This window comes from Lynx canadensis, chromosome B3 (genome assembly GCF_007474595.2).
Source record: "Lynx canadensis isolate LIC74 chromosome B3, mLynCan4.pri.v2, whole genome shotgun sequence".
Lineage (NCBI taxonomy): Eukaryota > Metazoa > Chordata > Mammalia > Carnivora > Felidae > Lynx > Lynx canadensis.
This window is the reverse complement of record NC_044308.2, coordinates 117850254-117871478: the sequence shown is the minus strand read 5'-3', so window position 1 is coordinate 117871478 and position 21225 is coordinate 117850254. Positions and strand designations below refer to the sequence as shown.

At 47.8% G+C, this 21225-nt stretch overlaps 1 protein-coding gene across 1 annotated transcript in view; it reads left to right on the top strand.

Moving 5' to 3' along the window:
• DPF3 (double PHD fingers 3) overlaps positions 1–21225 on the top strand; it is a 187467-nt gene that overhangs the window by 67761 nt on the left and 98481 nt on the right. The window contains exons 5-6 of the mRNA XM_032593533.1: positions 11136–11263; positions 18240–18335. Of these exons, the coding sequence (XP_032449424.1) occupies positions 11136–11263; positions 18240–18335 (224 nt within the window). The remainder of the gene's footprint in view (positions 1–11135; positions 11264–18239; positions 18336–21225) is intronic.

The window sequence follows — 21225 nt, the reverse complement described above, 5'->3', positions numbered from 1 at the left end:
TCACCCCTCCAATCTGTCTTGAATAAATATCTTGCAACCTCCTACTTGCCTGGGCGTCTGAAGGACAACACATACAACATTATTTCTCTCCGCTGACTGACAATGGAGTTCAGTGTTCCCTGCAGCTTGCACTTGGCTGCAGAGGCGAATGCAAGGTGTTTCAAGGCGCAGCCATCACAATTCGTGCAACATGAGGACTGGAGCAGAGGCCTGGTGCCAGAGAGGGGCCTCCCCTGGACCATTTCCCCAAGAATGGAGCTCTGTCCTTGCGAAGGGGGAGCCGAGCTGGCAGGAGAGAAAGGTGGATAGTAAATATCCACCAGAAGGCCCTGAAGCAGGGCAGATGTTGGGCAAAAGCCAGCTGATTAAAAAAGAGGCCTTTAACTCCATTTTGTGTGTGTGTGTGTGTGTGTGTGTGTGTGTGTGTTTGAATGAAGAAAAGAAAAAGGCTGGGAACAAACTTTTACTTGTGTTTCTCTGGATTAAATGCTTGGATGGTCTGCTTAGATCAATTTAGCATCTTCCAACCCCAGACCTCTTGGTCCCCCTGGTCTAGGGCAGATTTTACCTTTGTTTCAGAGGTTGGGGAGCTGTGGCACTGAATCAGGAAGTTAATTTCCCAGGGGGTATCAGCGGTGAAGCCAGGGAGAGAACCCTAAGGGGGAGCCTGTTGGAACTGGTGCCATGTCGCTCCAGGACCCAGCACACACATTCATGGCGGTGTCCTCAGACCAAGAGTTCTTTTCCGCCAGATGTTCATTCTGCTCCCGGAATGTACCTGAGGCCTTGTAAATCCCTTCTGCTTCAGGATACTTGGGGAGCAACACGGCTCTCTGCCACCCTTGCCAAATTCCAAGGGTGATGGGAGGGAAGGCAGCCAGGAATAATAGGGTGTTCTGGTTATTTCTCCTGTGTGTGTGTGTGTGTGTGTGTGTGTGTGTGTTGCCTTTGGCAGCCACTCAATGACTGGGGATGAATGACCAGGATAGTCATCACCACACGTTGTTGGGGGAGCATGAGCGGAAGGGCAGGAACCCTGGGGGGGATGGTAGCCCCGGGTGCCTCAAAGAAGAGGGTGTCCTAGCAGACCAACAAGCAAGTCACAGAGATACTCAGGAAGGTGCTCCCAAGTGGGGGCCGTCCAGGCAACGGGGCTTGAGTCCCGCCTGCTTGGGCAGGGGTTGGGGGGGGGGTGCTGCTTCGCCTGCCTAGGGTGCTGTCCCTGCCACACTGAACCGCCAGAACTCTCCAGATGGGAGCAGGCTGCGGCCAACTTCCCCAGCTTTTGCAAATTCTGCATCTTAATTAGTTCCCTACTGCTTCTGTACATGGCCCACATTTTAATAGTCTCCAGGCTTCTTCCACCATTTGCTCTCTGATGTTCGGTGTGATTTCTCTTCTCCTCGAGACAGTCCCCCTGATTCCTCCAGCACCCTCCCGGTCCGGGAACAACTTAAGGAGCGCCGATGTGCCAAGCATGTAGCCCGAGATTGATGAGCCTGTCAGCTGGCTCCCTCTGCCCCTCGCCCTCCCTCCTTCCCGGGTGCTCCTCACGGGGATGAGCCAGGCGGGGGTGGGCGAGATGGGAGGCGAAGGAAGGGACCCGTGGAGCCCCCGGCCAGGTGTGAGCCAGTGGACACCGTGACCTTCTCCTGGCCCGCAGAGGAGTCTGGCTGTGTCCTTCCAAGGGAGAAGGACGCTCCGGCTCCCACCCACATCTGTCAGTGCTTATCTGGCTCCGCACGGGGGGTGCCTGAGCTTGGTACAGCTGGGAGAATGGATGCCTTCAAGTGCATCAGGGGGAAATGACCAGTCATTTATCTCCTTCCTGCGGTGTCAGAGCCCGCAGCCATCCATCCTGGAGGCTTGCAACGGCAGCTTCTTCAGCTCGCGTTGGCCTCAGGAGCAGGAGAGCCGGGGAGAGGTGGGCAGGCCGCTGCGGACCCCATACTCCTGTTGCCTTCCTGGCCGTCTGGGGGACCAAGCCTGGGCCATCTCAGCACTGCTTGCATTCCGCGGGGCTGTGGGAGCTGGGTCCGGCAGCGGACACGGGTGGCAGCTGGGAGTGGGCTGGATGGTGTGCAGAGCTGCTGTTGACTTTCCACGGTCACCTTTGCCATCCCGCCCCGCAGAACCGTGTTCAGAGCATGGGTCATAGGGCCGAGGAGCCGCCCTGTGTCGCATTGCCCGTTCACTGGGGTCTCTCCCCGCCAGAAGGTACACGCTTTGAGGGCAGGGACCCACCTGTTTCTTCATCTGCGTTCCTAGCGCCCAGCACCAGGCTTGGCACATAGCAGGTGGACGGGAAAGATTTATTCAAGGGATAGAAGAAAGAAAGGTGCCCAATGTTTGATCTTAATCTCGGAGAACATGGTTTATCTCTCGGCACCCCCATTTCACAGATGAGGAACACCGAGCAGACAGAACCCCGTGGCAGCTGACCTGGGCTTCCCTTCCAGATCCTGGCCTGGCACGTGGGGCTTTTGCCATCTTGCCTCTCTTTGATTTTAGGTCGTAGGGGCCTTCGCTATGCCCTACAGCTGTGCTCTGCAGGATAAAAGACACCAAACAGAGATCCCAAGGCCTGGGTTCAAGTCCAGACCCCTCTACCTACTGGCTGTGTGATTTGGGGCAGTTACCTAAGGACTCTGGCCTTCGTTCTTCGTCTGTGAAATGCACACCATGGTGGCTGTTCAGCTCACGTCACAGCACTGTTCTGAGAGTCACAAGGGACGGTGGGCCTGGAGGGCTTCCACTGCGATGCCATCTGGGCTGCATTGCTGGGTGGGCCGAGGGGGGCTCTGCTAACACTGTGTCTGTCTCCAGCCTGTTGCGGGAGTCACTGCCCAGCTCAAAGAGTGTGTGCTGTCTGGCCTGGAATGGGACTGCATTCTGCCTTTGAGCCTTTTAAAAAGCCCCAAGTCTGGTACCTTCTACACTGAGGTACCCAAGCTTGCAAAACTTGCCTCTTATGTCCCAGAACTCTGGCATCCGTTGCCCAGGGCACAGAGGTCAACTTGGAAGGCTTCTTCCCTGCTTTTACTGACACCTGTCATCCCATGGTGTGCTAGGCCAGGCCTGTCTGACTGGCTCTTTTCTCTCCTGCCCGTGGCCTAGGCTGGTCTACCTTCTTCTGGAAAGCCATTCCTCTGTGAATTTGCCCTGGTGTGGGTGGCACCATACTTTGGCCGCTCAGAACTGGCCACCTGGCCTCTGCACCTGCACTCTATCCTGGTTCACCGTGTGGGGATGCTCCCTACTCAGGGGTCAGGGGACTGCTCCCAAAATGTCCTGCCCCTTGGATGTATCTAGAAACCGGGATGTAAGTGCCATGAAGACAGGGCTCGTTTGTGCCATTCTCCTGAGCACCAGGATCATTGGCGAGGACCCACGCATATTGCAGTAACTCCCAACTGGTGTCCACACTCTGCCTTTCCTCCTTCAGTTATTTTCAAAGTGATCGTCTTAAGATACAGGCATCATCATGCCGCTCTTTGCTCAAAACTTCCAGTGGCTTCTGATCACACTCAGAGTGGAAGCCAGCCTCCTCTCAGTGGCCTGCATGGCCCTTCAAGGCCCCTGTAACTCTGAACTGGTCTCCTACTCTGCCTCCTGGCTCACCGTCCTCCAGGCAGATGGGCCCCAGCCTCAGGGCCATTGCACTGATGGCTCTGTGCCTGGAACATGCTTTCTTAGATATTGGCGTGCCCCCTTTCCCCTCCCCAGGTTTGTGTTTTCCTAGCCACATCTCAGGGTGTAATCACCCTCCTACTTCCTCGGGTACTCCAATGTCCCCTCCTTTACTCTGTTTTTCTCCAAAGCACTGATCACCATCTGTTGTGCTATAGGCCTCACTCATTTATTTTGGGTAATTGCTCTCTGCACCCTCCCCCCCAACTAGAATATAGTTTCTATGAGGGCAGGACTTTCCCTCTCTTGTTCACAGCTGTGTCCTCAGCCCTTAGAATAGAACCTGGTACACAGTAAGTGTTTAGGAATGATTTGTCCAACAAATGAATAGGGCAGGGCATTTTCCATGTGGTTCTGCTGTGATTTCCAAATCTGCAGGACAGTGCCTGCCCTGGAACTGAAGCAAGGCTGGCATCTCGCCTTTGAGCTCTGTCTCATCTCAACCTCCTCTGTCCTCAGCACTGCTCTGGACTTGGCCTCTTTGCTTCTTTCTCCCTAGGCCCATGCCCAGGCTGGGGGAAACGCTGCCACACCGCCTCCAATGGTCTGAGAGTGTCAGAGAGTGAGGGGTTTGCCGGCAGGTGCCGCCACCCTGGAGGTGAAAGGAAGGCACTCACATTGGTTAGCATCATGCCCCTTGGGCAGACGCTCTGCGTCCCTTGCCTCCTTTGGCCCCAGAGCAGCACCGGGAAGTGGGCTTTGGTCCCCTAGTTTTACAGATAAGGAGATCAAAGCGCAGTGCGTGGTTTAGGGTCCTAGAGCTGAGATTTCACTCCTGAGCAGCCTCTTGCGCTCTCTGGTTGTCTGTATGCCCTTGTCCTATCTCAGCGCTCCCTGTGCCTGCCACCATCCTTCCCCCCTGCCCCCACCAGGCATTGACCTGGTCTGCCAGCCACTGGTGAGCTTCCTTTGGCAGTGTGGGCGTTCTTCTGTGTCTCAGGGGTGGGGAAATGCTCATCTGAGGTACTCACCCCTGAGTGGTGTGTACGAGGGCCCAACCGTGCCATGTTGGCTTGGGGGTGAGTGGGTAGGCACACCAGAGAGGGGAGACAGAGGCCATATGGGGAGGCCAGCAGCCCTCCTGTTGTGTGGATATCCTGGGATTCTAAAACAGGTGGTCGTGAGGGCCTGCAGGGTGCAGCCTGGGTGATGGGTCCTCAACGTGAACCTCACCCATTTTGAGCTTTATGAATCACAAAACGGGGAGTCAAATGCAGCCAAGAAAATGGCGCCCCTGAGGAATGAGCAGATGGATTCCTGGGAAATCAGGGCTTCGGTGTGCCCCCCACCCCAATCTCTTCTCCTGTGTGGTGAGAGATAACACTATCCACCCCCCCATTCTTTCTCCCCATGAGTCAGAGATTCTGATGGGGATGAATGAGATAATGATTCTTAAGCTCCTTGCTTCTTGGTGTAAGTTGATGTATAAATCCAAGGAAATATGATGAGCTTAACTCCTTAAAATAATAAGCACTCAGAAGAGAAAACTGCATATTTGTATTTTTAAAGAAAAACTAGAGGCAGGTAACAAAAAAAAAAAAAAAATCTGAGCCCTCCTGATGTAGCCGAGGATTGTGTGCCATTGTCTGTGGGGGATTCTCCCTCCCTTTCGCACCATTACTCTGTCTCCAGGCCCCTGCGTCAGAGAGAGCCCGTGATGGATGGACGGATGGATGTGCCTTGTCGGGGTGTTTCACCACTATTTCCCTTGGGGCAGTCTGTCTGTTGGCAGAGCACAGCCTCCCGGAAGATGGTATCTCGTGCAAACTCGACAGCTAACAGACAGCTCCTCTCTTTGTGTATTTCCCCAAAGAAGAACTGTCTTAATCTGTTTTTTATATGGCATATTTTATTATAATCCATATATGACTTGCAGGTTCCCAGTCCTCCACCCTGAGCCAAAAAATGCATGAGGAGTCAGAGACTCTGTGAGCCTGTGACATCCAGGCGTTTGCATTTTTAAATGGCCTGGGATTTAATTACTCACTGTGCTCCCATGTTGCACTTTCGGGTTCATCTTGCCCGCATCCTGTTAATGAGCTCGGTGGCTCCAACAACCCAGTGGAAGCTTTGCTCTCAGTGTGTTGGGTGGCAGGCTTGGGGCACCTGTGTCAAAAGCCTGTGGCTTTGATTTCCACCCGAGAGGATGGCTGCCCTGTCCACAGCCCTGGATAGAAGCCACTTCTCTGGCAATTTTTTTTTTTTTTGCTTTTATTTGTGCATTTTTCTTTCTTTTCTTTTTTCTTTCTTTTCTTTTCTTTTCTTTTCTTTTCTTTTCTTTTCTTTTCTTTTCTTTTCTTTTCTTTTCTTTTCTTTTTAAAGACTTCCTGTGCTTCAATCCTTGTTTGTCTAAGAGGTTTTTTTCTTATTTGGAAACCGATTTGCTTCGGTTTGCACAGAAGCTGTCTCTGGTGTGATGGATCGTGCTGGAAGTCACCCAAGGAGTATCTCTGTTCCCAATTAGAAGTGGAGGCAGCGCTGCTTATGGGGGCCCAGGGAGGCGGCTGGCTTGGGTGACAGCTGCTGCCGCTCTGGAGAGAGTAACGATCCGTGGGTTTATATCCTTGTGTATAAAATCAGGCTAATTTAAAGATGAATTATGTGTGGGTTTTGGACCGTTTTCTTTACGTGTTACATGTGTGATGGCTCTCGTCAGGTTATGTGATCCCCAAATTTGTGCGAGGGTCAAAATGAGTATGCTATTAAAGAATTACTAAGTCCTATCTCTAGATGGAGTGTATTAGAATAAAACAATCAATGAAATCCCTGAGGGCTCAATAGGGAGCATGTCTAGGATGTACATTGTGCAAGAGCTTGGACCTGTTACCTTGTTTTTCCCTTCACTCTGGGACCTCCTGTGGTCAGGAGCCAGGGAATGTACCCTCTGCCAGTTTGTTGGGAGGGCACTGGTTGGCCTGTCATTCTGACCTTGCAAGCCTTACCCAGAGTGCTTTGAAACCGGGGTTTGCCAGTGGTCAGCTAGAACGCTGACCTGGAATGGTGCTCAGCTGGGTATGAAGAAGGCCGCATTAAGAGCCATACTTCATGTCCTTCCATGTTTTTGGGAAACAAAATCATAGCCCATGTTCCTTTTAATACTATAAACTATCAACCTGCACGAATATGGTAGCCACTAACCACACGTAGCTACGAAACCCTTGAAATATGGCTAATCTGAATTGAGATGTGCTGTTAAGTATAAAATTAACACCAGACTTTGAAGACTCAACACAAATCAAAGAGTGCGGAAGATTGAATTATTATTTTTTTTATATTTGTTACACACTGAAATGATAATGTTTTGGATGTAGTGGGTTAGAGAAAATATATTGAAATTAGTTGCACCTGTTGCTTTTTGCTTTCTAAAATGTGGCTGCTGGAAAGCCTAAAATTTTGTAAGTAGCTTGCATTTTGTTTCCGTTGGACATTAAAATCAGGATTATTCTAACTTTGATGATAGTTACTTGGAGCATTTACAGGGCCCTTGGACCATCCCACGTTCTTTACATATACAATCGATTTTGGAATGATAAGTTTTGAATAGAAAAACCAAAATCAAAACAAGAATTGATAAGCCTCATTTTCCACTCTGTTTCCACGCTGGGTTTTTTGTGGCTCTTTCAGAGTTTCCTTAGGCAGTGTATTACCTTGTTTAATTTTCACGCCAACCCTATGAAGTACTGTGATCATCCTTATTTAACACATAAGGAAACAGAGACTCGGAGGTCTGAGTCATTATTAGCCTGTGGTCCCTCAGCTAATACAAGGCAGGGCGGGAGCTTGACGACAGGGCCATCTGAATGCAGAACTTCTGTGTGCCAATCAAATATTTGGTAATTAGGCAAGGGTGATGCCACTAGGTTTCTCCGTGACCCTGGGAAGGGCTCTTTGTATTTCTGTGCTACGCTTTCCTCCCGAGGGATTGGCTGCTAAAGGCTATTGGAAGTCCCTTCTGGCTCTTTGCATTTAGGGAGCCCATTTCACTGTTCCCAATTTGGTTCTCTTTTTGCTCTTGGTTCTTTTACCGTGCCCATCTGGTAAATGACCAGAGGACCAAGAGAGTAGACTGAATTACGGAAAAATAGGATGGAGGAGTATTTAGCAGGGGAGGAAGAGGGAGAAGGAGAAGGAGGAAGAGAAGGAAGTTCACAATGGATGGAAAGTTCCGTGTGGGGTCAGTATTGTTGCAGAAGGGGTGAATACCACATGGGAATGTTCATATAGAGCAGAGCCCAGAATCATGACACAGACCTGCCCTCAGCTTCAGCAACGATCTGCCTTGTATTTCGAAATATGAAAACTATGGAGAGAGTTTAGAGATGTAGTGGAAATGCACAAAGGTTTGGAAAAGGGCTCTTCGAGGAAGAACCAAAGAGAGACAAGGTGACGTCTGTACAAGCTAGAGAGTATGTGAATGGATTCTGGAGGCAGATTGGGGTCCAGGCTGGGCTTTGCCCCTTAATAACTATGTGACACTAAACAGGTTCTATACCTCCCTAAGCTGCAGCGTCCTCATCTGTGAAATGGGATAGTAACTGTGCTCACCTCTTGGGTGGGGGTGGGGGTTAAACAATACATAGCAATAACAGCTGCCACAGTTTGAATGTTTACTATGTGCCAAGCACCCTGCATGTACACAAACATATCAACGCCCACTGAGGCTCATCCTGGGCCTGCAGAATGCTAAATAGGATACATAAAGTGGGGCTCTCTTCATGATCTCCGTGGCCTCTAGGAAGGATCCTTCGGCTGCATTCGTATTCTGCTGTGTGGCTTTCTGTGAAGTTACTTACCTTCTCTGAGCCTCAGGTCACTTGTTTATAAAATGAGATGATTAAAGCAGATCATCTGTAAGGCTTTTTTCCAGCTCTAAAATGCTGTGCAATTCTGGAAATAGGATTTGTTTGGTGCTGAGGAGGCTAAGGGGGATACTAAAATAGGAACTTCAAATATATATATATATATATATATATATATATATATATATATATATGATTATGATAAATTCGAAGGATGGTAACCAGCTGTTCTCTTTTCACCGAGGACAGGACATGGGGCAACATGCTTTCATTGTTTTGTATCAGACGTTTGGAAACCTTTTTTTGACTTGGGAGGAAGAGTAGGCTCTGGAGTTGCACGCCCTGAACTCATTAAAGCAGACAGTGGACTGTTTCTCTGACGTTCAACTTTAACATAACTTCCTCACGTAGGCCTTCCCTGACCCCCTGATCGAAAGTAAACCCCGCCCCCCCCACAGTGTTCTTCCTTCACATTTCCCTCTGTTGTTTCCCCCTGTTGCACTTATGACAATTTGTAATTGCATATTTATTTTGCATGCCGTGTTTAGTGTCTCCTTAGATTGTGAACCACCCAAAAGCCAGGGCCGTCTGCATTTGGTAAACCTCCCGCGGGCCTAGTGGTAACACCGTGGTTCTTTGTAAATATTTGTTGAATGAATAGGGATATGGATGACTTTCAGAGGTGGTTGATTTGGTGGTAGTACTTCTTGATGGAGGTGGACCCTTTGCTTGCCTTTTATGGTAAGAAAAATCCCAAAGATCTTATCTCTCCAGGAACTCTAGATGCTGTTTCTCCTTCCCACCATTTTCTCCCGGGGGGTTGGTTTCTTCAGTTTTGCTGGGATACTGTAGCGCCTCTTTCTTGTGGACTGGTTGGCCTACATCTGGTTTTGAGGAGATGGAAGGGGGTGGGTAGAGTTCCATCTGAGTCAGAATAAAGCCCAGCAGAGGACGACTTGATTGTGCTGTTATTTCCATTTTCTCCCCCCGATCCACTCTTCATCCTGGGGCACTGACCTTTAGCCTCCTTTATCCTGGGAAACTGACCTTGGTATGCCGCATCACTGAGGCTCCCTTGCCTTCTGGCGTCTAGTTGAGGTTGGCCAATGGGAGGGCAGAGGAGGAAGACAAGGATGAAAGAGAGAGGTTGGACTTGGTTCTTTTGCCCATGAGCTCACTGAGGCTGTGAGTCACAGATCTGTCCAGATTCTTGCAAAGGCTCTCCCTCTGTCCCTCCATGAATAGCAGCGGTAATGGCTCCCCACTGGGATGCTTCACCCTTCCATGTTGTTCCCTTGCTCCTGCCCACACCTCTGTCAATAGTTCCTACACTAAACTCTCAATTTCCCCTACACCTAGGCCATTTGTTCCCCCTGACTATTTTCTCGGGCACCCATCCCTCATATTCCTGTATTCATCTTACCTGATAACGGGATAGGAGCCAAGCCTCTAATTGCCATGGGGGTATGAGGTACAGAATTAGAGGAGATTGGGTGAATGTTTTGTAGCAAATCAAAATATGATCACCTATACCTGAGGTTTCGGTTTTTAATTTAACAAAAACAAAACCAAAAATCTTCCTTTGGGTTAAGAGTTTGGGGGACATCTTGAGAAAGGAATTCAGCTTCTATCTCTTGGTCTCTTCCACACGTAGGGCTGACTCTGGCCGCCACTGCTCAGCGGGCCCTATGACCTCAAGCCCTAGGTAGCCAATCAAACTGTGACATCTTCAGAAAAAGTGCCCTGGTGTGCAGGCACTGCGGCCCCCAGCCATCGATCTGGGGTCTGTTAGGTATCTGTGCTCCCTCTTCTCTTCCCTTGGCTTTAGTGGTCTTTGTATCCCTTGATGAGAACAGCCTCTCTGAGGTTGAAACAGCTTCTTTTTTAAAATTAAAAAAAATATTTTAAAATTTTATTTTAGAGAGAGCACATGTGGGGCAGAGAAGCAGAGGGAGGGAGGGAGGGAGGGAGGGAGGGAGAGAGAGAGAGAGAGAGAGAGAGAGAATCTTAAGCAGGTTCTACACTAAGTCAGTGTGGAGCCTGACTCAGGGCTCAATCCCATGACCCTGGGATCATGACCTGAGCCGAAATCAAGAGTCAGATGCTCAACTGACTGAGCCACCCAGGCATCCCAGAGTAGCTTCTCATGGAGCAACCTGGAGCTGGGCAGGCAGGGTGGCTGAGAGGAGGTCATGGAGTTGCCAGACAAGACTTGGGGTAGAGGGAGAGAACGGTAAGACTCGAGGCTAATGTTGGTGTATTGCTGTAGAGTTTTCAAAGCACTTCAAGGTAAAGCAACATATTTATGTCCCACAAAACAGCCCTGTGGGGTACTGGGCATTGTTGCCCTCACTCTCTAGATGCACCTTGCCCGTAGTCGCTGTCCATCTGGAACCATTTCTGTGCTGCCTCTGCTGTCTGTGCGGGTATCGGCAGGGTTGGAATCTGTCTCTGGGACTGTGAACAGGAGATGAAAAAGCCGGACCCAACTCCGGTGTTCCTGTTCCACCCAGAGGAGAGAGCGCAGGCTGTCTCTAGCCCTACCCAGAGCTTCTGGTTCCTGCGTGCCCTCAGGGCCACCTGCTGTCCCTCCTGTCCCTCCTGCTTCTAATGACCTGACCCTGCTTCTCTGTCCTTACTTTTCAGAAGTGGAGCTGCCCCTGAAAAAGGATGGCTTCACCTCAGAAAGCACCACACTGGAAGCCTTGCTCCGTGGTGAGGGTGTTGAGAAGAAGGTGGATGCCAGAGAAGAGGAGAGCATTCAGGAAATACAGGTATTTCCGTGCCCGCTGTGGAGAGTGTGTCCAGAGCGTCACCATCGTGCTTCCAGAACTCTGGCACCGGCTGGGGGTCCTCCTCCCAAACTGCCCCATGGCATTGCTGCTGGGAGACTCGCAAATTCTTTTCTAATTTAACCTGTCCCCCATCCCCCAGAAGAAGTCATTATTCCTCTCCCTTCGTGTCTACTCAAAATATATTTTTTGCTTGCTGTGTGCCAGGCGCCATGCTGGGTCCTGGGGACACGATGGTAAACCAGATAGAGGGAGTCCTCGCCCCTGGGGAGCAAACAGTCCATAGTTCAGTCTTGAAACCCCAGGGGTTGTCTACACCAGCTTGTCTTGAGTGAGCCCTTGCCCTCCGCTGCCACTTGCTCACACCCTGTACTCAGCTCTAGTCCACAGCACCCTCTCCTCCTTCAAGGCCAGTGTAGGAGTCACCCTTCAGCCAGGGCTGGTGGGTCCTCTCCCTCCCTGTTTGTTTAGCACCCTCTGTTCCCAGCACTGTGGGGCTCTTCCTACTCAAGATTTTAATGGTACACTCTCACCATTTCTCATTTATCTGCCTTGAATCTCTGGTCTTGAATACAACGGTTGGCACAGAATCTTGTAGTAATATTAATTAATATAAATATGAAACAATAGCATTAATAATGAAATATAATTCAATTATTAAAATCAAATTACATTTATATTAAATGTATATTTTATTATACTTTATATTTTATGTGACACATATTATATATCAAATTACATATTTATTAATTGTATATCTAATTTAATGTTTAGTATTTGCATATTAATTCATTGAAGTTATAATTAAAGCATTAACAGTTAAAGTTTTGGTTTGCTTCCTAAGTACCAGCAAGTCAGGGCGTTCCACTGAGTCAGGGACCATGCTGTTGTGTTCACCGTTGTCCCCTTGGGGACTTGCACGTGCCCGGCAGTCGAATCTCAATAAAGATGTAGAACGAAGCAGTGAATTGGCCTCCTTCTCTGCCATCCCGTGTTCAGATGAATGGTCAGGTCTTCTCCATGTCACAACGTGGCTTCTATTGGCTGCCTCCTCTCCTCCTGAGAGTTACAGCCCTAGGAAAAATCCTTAATAGCTGTAACCTCCATGCATCTAATGCCCCTTGGAGTCGTCTGTCACACCCAACGGTCAGTTCATTGGGAATCCTGTGAGCTGTGCCCACAACCCAAATCCAGAGCACAGACTCTTCTTAACAGGTCCCTCTGCTACTGCCCTGGTTCTGGCTGCTGTCATCTCTGGTCTGAAGGGCTCCAATTATTTTCTATTAAAAAAATATCTTTTTAATGTTTATTTATTTTTGAGAGAGTGACAAAGTGTGAGCAGGGAGGGGCAGAGAGAGAGAGAGAGAGGGAGACACAGAATCTGAAGCAGGCTCCAGGCTCTGAGCTGTCAGCACAGAGCCCGATGCGGGGCTTGAACTCATGACCCGTGAGATCATGACCTGAACCCAAGTTGGACGCTCAACCGACCGAGCCACCCGGGTGCCCCTGCAGTTGCTTTCTAAGTGGCGCCCTTGCTAGTGGCTGAGGGGGAACCCTTTAATACCTAAGTTGGATCGTGTTGTTACTGGGCCTGCAAACTTGCACAGGCTCCTGTTGTCCCAGAATAAAAAGTCAAGGCCCCTTACCTCTCCGACTCGGTTGCTTCACCTTTTCCTTGCTCACTCTGCTGCAGGCACACTGGTGTCTTTTTGCTCCTTCTAGAACACACCAGGCACTCTCTTGCCTCGGGGTTTTTGCTCGGCCCATTTCCTCTGCCTGCAGAGTCCTCTCCCCAGACCTCAGTTGGGCCCTCACCCTCCCCTTCTTCACTTTGTGCTCCTGTCTCTTCTCTATGAAGTTTACCCCAATCACTGTGTGTGCTACCACATCCTGTGTCCTCCCTGCCCCCCAGCGCCCCCGATTCCCTTACTCTGCTTTCTTTTGCTTCTTCTTTTTTTCTTCCCATAGCTTTGATCGCTATCTAACATACTTTGTAATTTGCTGATTTGTTATGTATTGTTTATTTTCTGTTTTCTTCCAATAGAATGTAAACTCAAGGGTGGGATTCTTTGTCTGTCTTGTTCACTAATATATCTGAAGCATGCAAACGGTGCCTAGCACGTAGTAGGTACACAATAAGTAATCTCTTGAACGGATGTGCAAGTGAACAGATTCCTGGGAGTCACCCCATCCCCCGTCCTTCCCCTCTCTAACATGTCCTACTTTGCTAGCTGATCTTTCATGCCGAAAGAAAGCTCAGCTTGTGCCAATCCCTTGTTTAAAAAACTTAGCTGAAACACTTGTTTCCTACTAGGTCAGTCCAAAATGATGCGTCTGATCTTCTTGGGGCTCCTCTCTCTGCTCCTAACCTAGTTTTCAGGCTTATTTCCCCTCACTCCTGAGCTCCTCTCTTCTTCAGTCTTCTTCCCTCTGTGCCTGTGGTCATGCTGTATCCTTTATGTGGTGAATTTTTTCTTCTACTCTATGTGTACAAATTCCACCCATCAGTTAGGCTCAGCCCCAATACCACCTACCTCATGAAGCCTTTCTTGATCACCCCACAGCCAGAGGGATCTCTTCTTGTCACTGACATTTAGGGTGCCTAGTCCTTTCTTGTTTGTTTTTTTTCCCTATTCATGTATTCCCCTCTTTCCCCCAGATTTTGGACTTTCAGGTCTTTGAAGTTAAGGTCTGTCACATCTGTATTGTGCAGCTAGCGTTAATTTCACAGAATCAGTGGAAGGGACAGAGCCATTGCCCAGAAGCCCTGATGCTCTAGTGATAGGTAGTCTCACCCTTTCAAGCTGGTTCGGGTTCCTCTCAGGCAGCCTCGGGCCAGTATATGGGTCATCACTGTGGAATTATTATCATCACTAACATCTCCTACATAAATGGAATGTCTGATATGTGCAGAGGTGGGCTGCCATTTACTGTGCTAGAAGCCAAAACCAGGACCTTGAGCCAAATGAGTTTACACGTTCTTATTGGCTTTGGTTAGTAAAATAAGGCACATATGTAGTATATAGACTGTATTTGCTCCATTTTTTAAACTCATTCATTCCACCAAAGTTTATCGAGTGCCTCCTCTAAGCAGGCACTGTGCTAGGTTCTGGGGAGACAGAGAAGCCAAGAGAGACCAGTCCCATCTGTTCACCTTTATATTCTAGTATGATATATAGACAGAAAACACATAAACAAAGGCAATAATTGCGTTTCAGGATAAATGACCATGAAAAGAACAGAGTCTGAAGATTCAATATGAGAGGAGGGACAGATTCTAGGTAGTGTCCTATGGGAGATAAGAGATTTAACCTCAGTCCTAAGGGATGGGAAAAAGCAAGTGAAGTGAGGCTGTGGGGGAGAGCTTTCTGGGTAGAGGAACGGTGTGTGTGAAGGCCTCGAGATGGGTCTGAGCTTGTAGTTTTGAAAGAACAGACAGAAGATGCAGAACTCATAGAACTCAATAACAACAACAACAACAAAACCCCCAAACAATTCAATTACAAAATGGTCAGAGGACCTGAACAGATATTTTGCCAAAGAAGACATAGAGATGGCCAACTGAATGGATAAAGAAGATGTGGTATATATACACAATGGAACACTACTCCGCTCTGAAAAAGAATGAAATCTTACCACTTGTGACAACACGGATGGACCCTGAGGACATTATGCTAAGTGAAATAAATCAGAGAAAGACAAATACCACACGATTTCCCTTATATGTGGAATCTAAAAAACAGAACAAACAAAACGGAACCAGACTTATAGATACAGAGAACAGATTGGTGGTTGCCAGAGAATGTCAGATCATGATGTTGTTCACCTGAAACTGATGTAATATTGTAGGTCAAGAAATAAAAAGAAAAATGGGAAAAAAAATTTCGACAGAAGGCCTGTGTGGCTTAGAGGACCGTGCCGGTGGGGGGAAGGGCCTAGAATGGAGTAGGAGGGGCCGGCAGGGTCAAACCACCCTGGCTTCTCAGGACATGATTTCATGGGAGTGAAAAAGGAAGCCATTTTAACCAGGGGAGCGAATATGTGTTTCTTCAAGATCCCTCTGGCTACTGCCTGGAAAGGAGACTGGACACGGGGCCGGTGGGGGGGAGAGAAATCAGTTAGGAGGCTTTGCAGTGTTCCGGGCCAGAGATAATGGAGTCTTTAAAAGGCATTCCTTCTTCTTTTTTAAACACAACCACAAACCATTGTTATCATCACCGTAAAGACTGTTTAGAGTAACAGGGAGAAAAGTTATTTTAAAATGTGTTTATTTTCCAGATAATGTCCTTGGACAGAGAATGCAAGTATGTTAGTGGGGGATCAGCTGCATCTAAGTTGGATCCCGGCCCTCGACTCCTCTGCACAGGACGCCCCCTCTGCTTCCTGAGACCTGAATGCGAGCTTTGTTTGTTAGGGACTCCTGGCTCCTCCCTAGTTATGCAGAGAGGCTTCTGGGTGTCAGGGCCGCATTGCAGGAAATGCAAACACACTGGGGTGGCTGCTGTCACATCTGAAGCCTGGGGCACAGCATAGGGGTTCTTAAGACACAGGGAGACCAATGGGAAGAGGGAGGGAGAAGTCATTTTACTTCCGGACATCGAGGCCAGGCGGCACTCCTGGAGACTAACTCAGCAGCCTTCAACCAGTGTTTTATCTTCCAACCCTGAGTCCATATTGCAGGTCATAAATCCCTTCATAATAAAAAATGAGAGTGGAGTCATATTGTACAAGATGCCAGAGGCAATGACCTTTAAATATGAGGCACTCGGAACTCGCCATGATTAAATGACTTCAAGACCCGGAAGTTGGCAGGACAGCTGTTTGAACAGCAACAACAGTCATAACAACAACACCTGATATTTACACTGCATCTTTTCACCAAAGTCTGCAGAGCATTTGACTTGTCATTGTCTTGCTTGACTTTCACTTGTGTTCCCACTGATGGTTCAGGGAGCCAAGATGCAGAGAGCCTAGGAGGCTTGCTTGGGACCTGGGCCGATGTTTTCTAGATATGGGCCACAGGTCGTGTCTAGCAGACAGAGCTGCTTCTCTGTTGGATGGCTGTGGTTGGCCTTGAGAACCCCCATGTGCTGTCAGCTGATGGCTTCCCAAGTAAGCCCAGTAGAGAAGCCGGAGAATTTACTAGATCTGTTTTGATCTAGTAAATTGAGGTATATTATGTAGACCTTATGTGAACCCCTGTGGTTGGGAGAGAACTCCAACATGAAGGCAGTGGGAGAAGGTACCTGGAAACTCACTCCTGGGCTTCCTGCTTGGAAGACAGGCCAGAGGTGTTGTCCAGGAGGCTACCTGAACAGCGATGATGAGACCACATGTCAGTGCAGTGTGTGCTGCTTGTAAGCCTTTTCATAGCTTGTGTGATTATCACGCCATCACAAGCGTGGATGGATGCTGTTATCGTGTATAATATGGTACCTGCCTTTTTTCTAGCTTCATCTCATACGAGTCTCTCTCTGAGTCACTGAGCTCTAGTCACACTTGCCTCTTTCTGCAACGTGGACAAGCCAAATTCCTCTTCCTCCCTCAGGGAGTTTGCTCATGATATTCCCTCTGCCCAGAATACTTTCCCTCCCACCCTGCCCTCTATCCCCATTCCCCAGGCTAGTCTTTGCTCATCCTTTACATCTCAACTCTCTTAGGTCACTTCCTCAGGTAAGCCTCTCCTGACCCTCAGATTAGGTAAAATTCCCTCTAACAGCCTCTCCTAGCAGCTTGCACCTGCCCATGACTGCATTTATGGCAGTAGTAACTATATGGTTGTGGTTTTTATTTAAATCTGTTTTCCCTTCACTGTACTGTGGAATCTTTTTAGGGCCAGGCCTGACTGTAGTCATTCTGTGGCTTGTCTAGCATGTAGTACAGCCATGTAGTCAGCACTAGACACATGTTTGTTGATTGAATGAATAAATGAATTCCTATTTTATAATTGGGGAAACTGAGGCACGAAGACATGATGACTCACCCAAAGTCACACAGTGAGTCCATAAAGAAGCTCCTAGGGCCCCAGACATGGAGTCCAGTGAGCTCCGTCCCCCTTTCACTTTGGGGAGCTGGGTCCTCTGCCACAATCTTTCATTTCTCCCCCAAATCTAGAAGTACACACCTTACCTGTCCTCCCCACTCCCAAAGGGAATGAAGTGTTCATGTCCCTACAGGAAGGGTCTACATAATATACCTCAATCTTCAAACATAGGGCTGAGAAATGAACAGAAAACTCTGGGCTGATGAACCTGACTTGACTTTGGTCTTGGATTCACTGTACGACCTTGGGCAATCAAAACTGCTTTTAGCCTCAGTTTATTCACCTGTAAAATGGGAATTGGATTCTCTGCTGCTATGTGACTCACAGGGCTATTGGAGAGTGATAATTAAATTCATGATCTTTAAGCTTTCGTTACAAGTAATGTGCTATAATGAAAACCCATTTTTCTTAAAAAAAAAAAAACAATGGACGATTAAGAACAACACATTAATGTCAAATTCTGGTCAGATGAACAGGAAGTTACTTGTTTTCATCAAACAGGGCAGGGTTCCAGAATGGCAGAGAAAGAAGGAACATATTTTCATATTTAGGAACAAAGGAAAATTACATTAAAAAAGTTAAGTTTTGAAAAACATCTTGGGTCCACATAGAGAAGTGCCTCTACCAGAGTATTCTCTTTTTAGAAAATGTTTCTTGGGTAAAAATAGTTGAAAAAAGTCAGTGTTCTGGGAGGATTGGGCTGGAAGGGGCCCAAGGGTTTGAGAGAGTTGTTACCGCCAAGAGCTGAGACTCTGGGCAGCATCTCGGAGGCCCTGCTTCCCAAGCAATGGCAGCGTCTTGTTTTGTTAAAACATAACAACAAAACAGATCCCCCCCCACCCAAATCACCCCCGGATGGCTTTCTCCTTTGCATTTTATTTCTCAGCTCTTTTGTTTATTTTCTTGTCTTTTCAGAGGGTTTTGGAAAATGATGAAAATGTAGAAGAAGGAAATGAAGAAGAAGATTTAGAAGAGGATATTCCCAAGCGAAAGAATAGGACCAGAGGACGGGTAAGCTGGAGACGCCATGATGGAGGGAAGAGATAAGGGAGACTGAGGGTGGAAGCACAACTGGTCCCCAGACCCAAGGTCCCACTTCAAGCAGACAAAGCTCATGTACACGGCCTCCCTTGATGAATACTCAGAGAAGAAAATGCCAGAAGAGCTCTGACCCCTGGTGATAGCCTGTAAGAGTTTAGCCCTTACAGGAGGGAGAGGAAGTGGGAGAAGGTAACCTGAGGGGACAGTGAGGGTCCTGGGAGGGTCGGGGTGGGGTCTGGAGAAGGGTAGAGGATGAGGAGAAGGTGACTTTTGGACCCATTACTTGGTCTTAAAAGAAGGCTGCATTTTCCTATCCCTGGGGCTGCCCCAGAGTGACAAGGTCAGGACACCTGCTTTGGGGTATATTTCACTAGGTGGAGAGTAGAATCATGCTGGGAAAGCGTGGGGGCCATGAATGGTTTCCAAATGGGTGGGGCATGGGCTTTTGGTGTGGGCCCGGGATGTGGCAAGAGGAGGCCAGGAGCCTGGGAAATGGGCAGATGAAAAATCCAAGGTGGAAGGTATAAACCTATGGGAGTGGTCCTTGAGGGGAGGGACCCAAGCCTGAGTGGTGCTCTCAGACATGCAGGTTGCTTCTCCAGAGTGCCCGTATCCAAGCCCAGTAGGCTTTTGGTAGTCTTTCCATCTAGAGAATTGGTCTTCAGTCTTCTGGCTCCTTCAGTCTCTGGACAGGATCCTTACCCCTCCCATGGATAAGAGGCTAGTCCTGGGTGCCCTGTGGGTTTGGGTCCTGTGATAATTATGGCAAGCCTCTCTATTCCCGTGCTTCTTGTGCTTTAGTATACATCAAGATCACCAGGGGCGCCTATTGCAATGCACATTCCCAGGACCCTACTCCCAGAAGTTCTGATTTAGGACGTCTAGGGTAGGGCCTGGAAAGCTGTATTATAAGCAAGTTTCTAGGTGAATGGTGCAAGCAGTCCAGTTTTGCCCACGTTGAGCTCAGATGCTCTGACTTGCTGATGGGGCTGGAATTTCTCAGGCTGGGCAGGGCAACCCTGTCATGCGTCACGCCTTTTATAGTCGCCAGCCAGCTTCAGTAATGAACTTGTTTTATTTGTTCTTTACTCCCATTTGTTGTTGGTTTATATATTTATTTAATTTTTGGAAGAATATGTGAAAGGAAGTCATAGGCATTTTGTCATTTAACCTGCACATACCTCAGAGTATAACTCTAACAAATATCATTATTATACCCAGTACAAATAACAACTACTCTAATATCTACTATTTAGTCCCTGATGATTTCCTCAAAAGTGCCTTTTTACAGTTGGTTTGTTTGAAACATAAGCCTCTTTTGTTCCATACCTCTTCCTTGCTCTACCCCACCACACACATACATATTTTTTTCTTCTCCACATCATTTATTTGTTGAAAAACTTGGGTGGTTCATCTTGTAGAATTTCCCACATTCTAGGTTTGGCAGATTGGTGGTATTTAATGTATCCTCTTTATTTTCTGAAAACTGGTGGTTTGATTAGAGACCTGATTAGATTCAAGGTGTTTGTGTATGTGTAAGGTTTTTTTTGGTGGGGCAAGAATCTTCCCTGTGCTTCTTACTGCATTACATGAGGAGGTACATGTTGTCCAGCTGTTCTGCCCTCGGGGGAAAATGGATCAGTGGATTTGGGTATTGTCAGCCTGATCTCTCCTTAAAAGGTTCCCCATCAAGTTTCCATCTGGTTGCTTCAGCAGCCATGGGTAAACTTGCCTAGACCCATGACTTCACTGGGGGCTACAAAATAGTGAATACCCAATTCCGTCATTGGAGGAGGCTTTAGGATTTCTGGGCCTTTTGCAAACTCCAAGAGCTGTGTGCCTCCAGGCTTGCTTCTATCCCTTCCCTCACCCCAAACCAAAGTTCCTTGAGTAGATTGTAGAGAGTGGTCCTCTTCATGTTTTCTCTATTCCCAAGCTAAATCTAGATGGTTGAACTCAAAAGTGCATGGATATGAGCTGGGTGTCTCCTCTGTAAGAACACAGCAGTGACAGCAGCAGTCACTGTGTACTCACCGTGTACTTTCTGGACCCTGGGCCATGTGATGAGGCTCTTTACAATGAAAACTTAGAATACTGCCAGTTCCAAGTAAAATGTGCTGTAAATGTCAAATATGCCCCAGATTTTGAACATTTAGTAGGAAAGAATGCAAAGCATCTCATGAATATTTTTCTATTAATATGATAATAGTTTGGATATCGTGGATTAAATAAAATATGTTAGTAACATTAATTGTACCTGTTTTTCTTTTTACTCTTTTTGAAAAATGTGGTTACTAGAAAATTTGAAATGACGTGTGTGGCTCATGTTATATTTCTATTGGCCAGCACTTCTTTCGTTCCCATAAATTGGTATTATTACTCTCAGAGAGATTAAGTAACTTGCTCAAGGTCGTCTAATCTAGTAAAAAAGAAGTCAGGAGGCGCCTGGGTGGCTCAGTTGGTTGAGTGTCTGACTCTTGATTTCAGCTCAGGTCATGGTCCTAGGGTTGTGGGATCAAGCCCTGCATTGGGCTCCTCACTGAGCATGGAGCCTGCTTGAGATTTTCTCTCTGTCTCTCTGTCTCTCTGTCTCTCTGTCTCTCCCTGTCTCCCTCCCTCTACCCCTCTCCCCTGCTTGCGCACACTCTCCCTCTCTAAAAAAAAAAAAAATAATAAGATTTAAAAAAATGAATTTAAAAAAAGTCGGGATTCGAACACAGGTCTGTGCTTTTGCCACTGAGTCATGCCTGGCCCCGTGCCCATAATATGGCCAAAGACCAGCATGTTGAATGAATGACTGAATGATGAGAAAGAAAGAAAAGCTATATTTCAACTTTGTGGGAGTTGAGAGAAGGCTTGA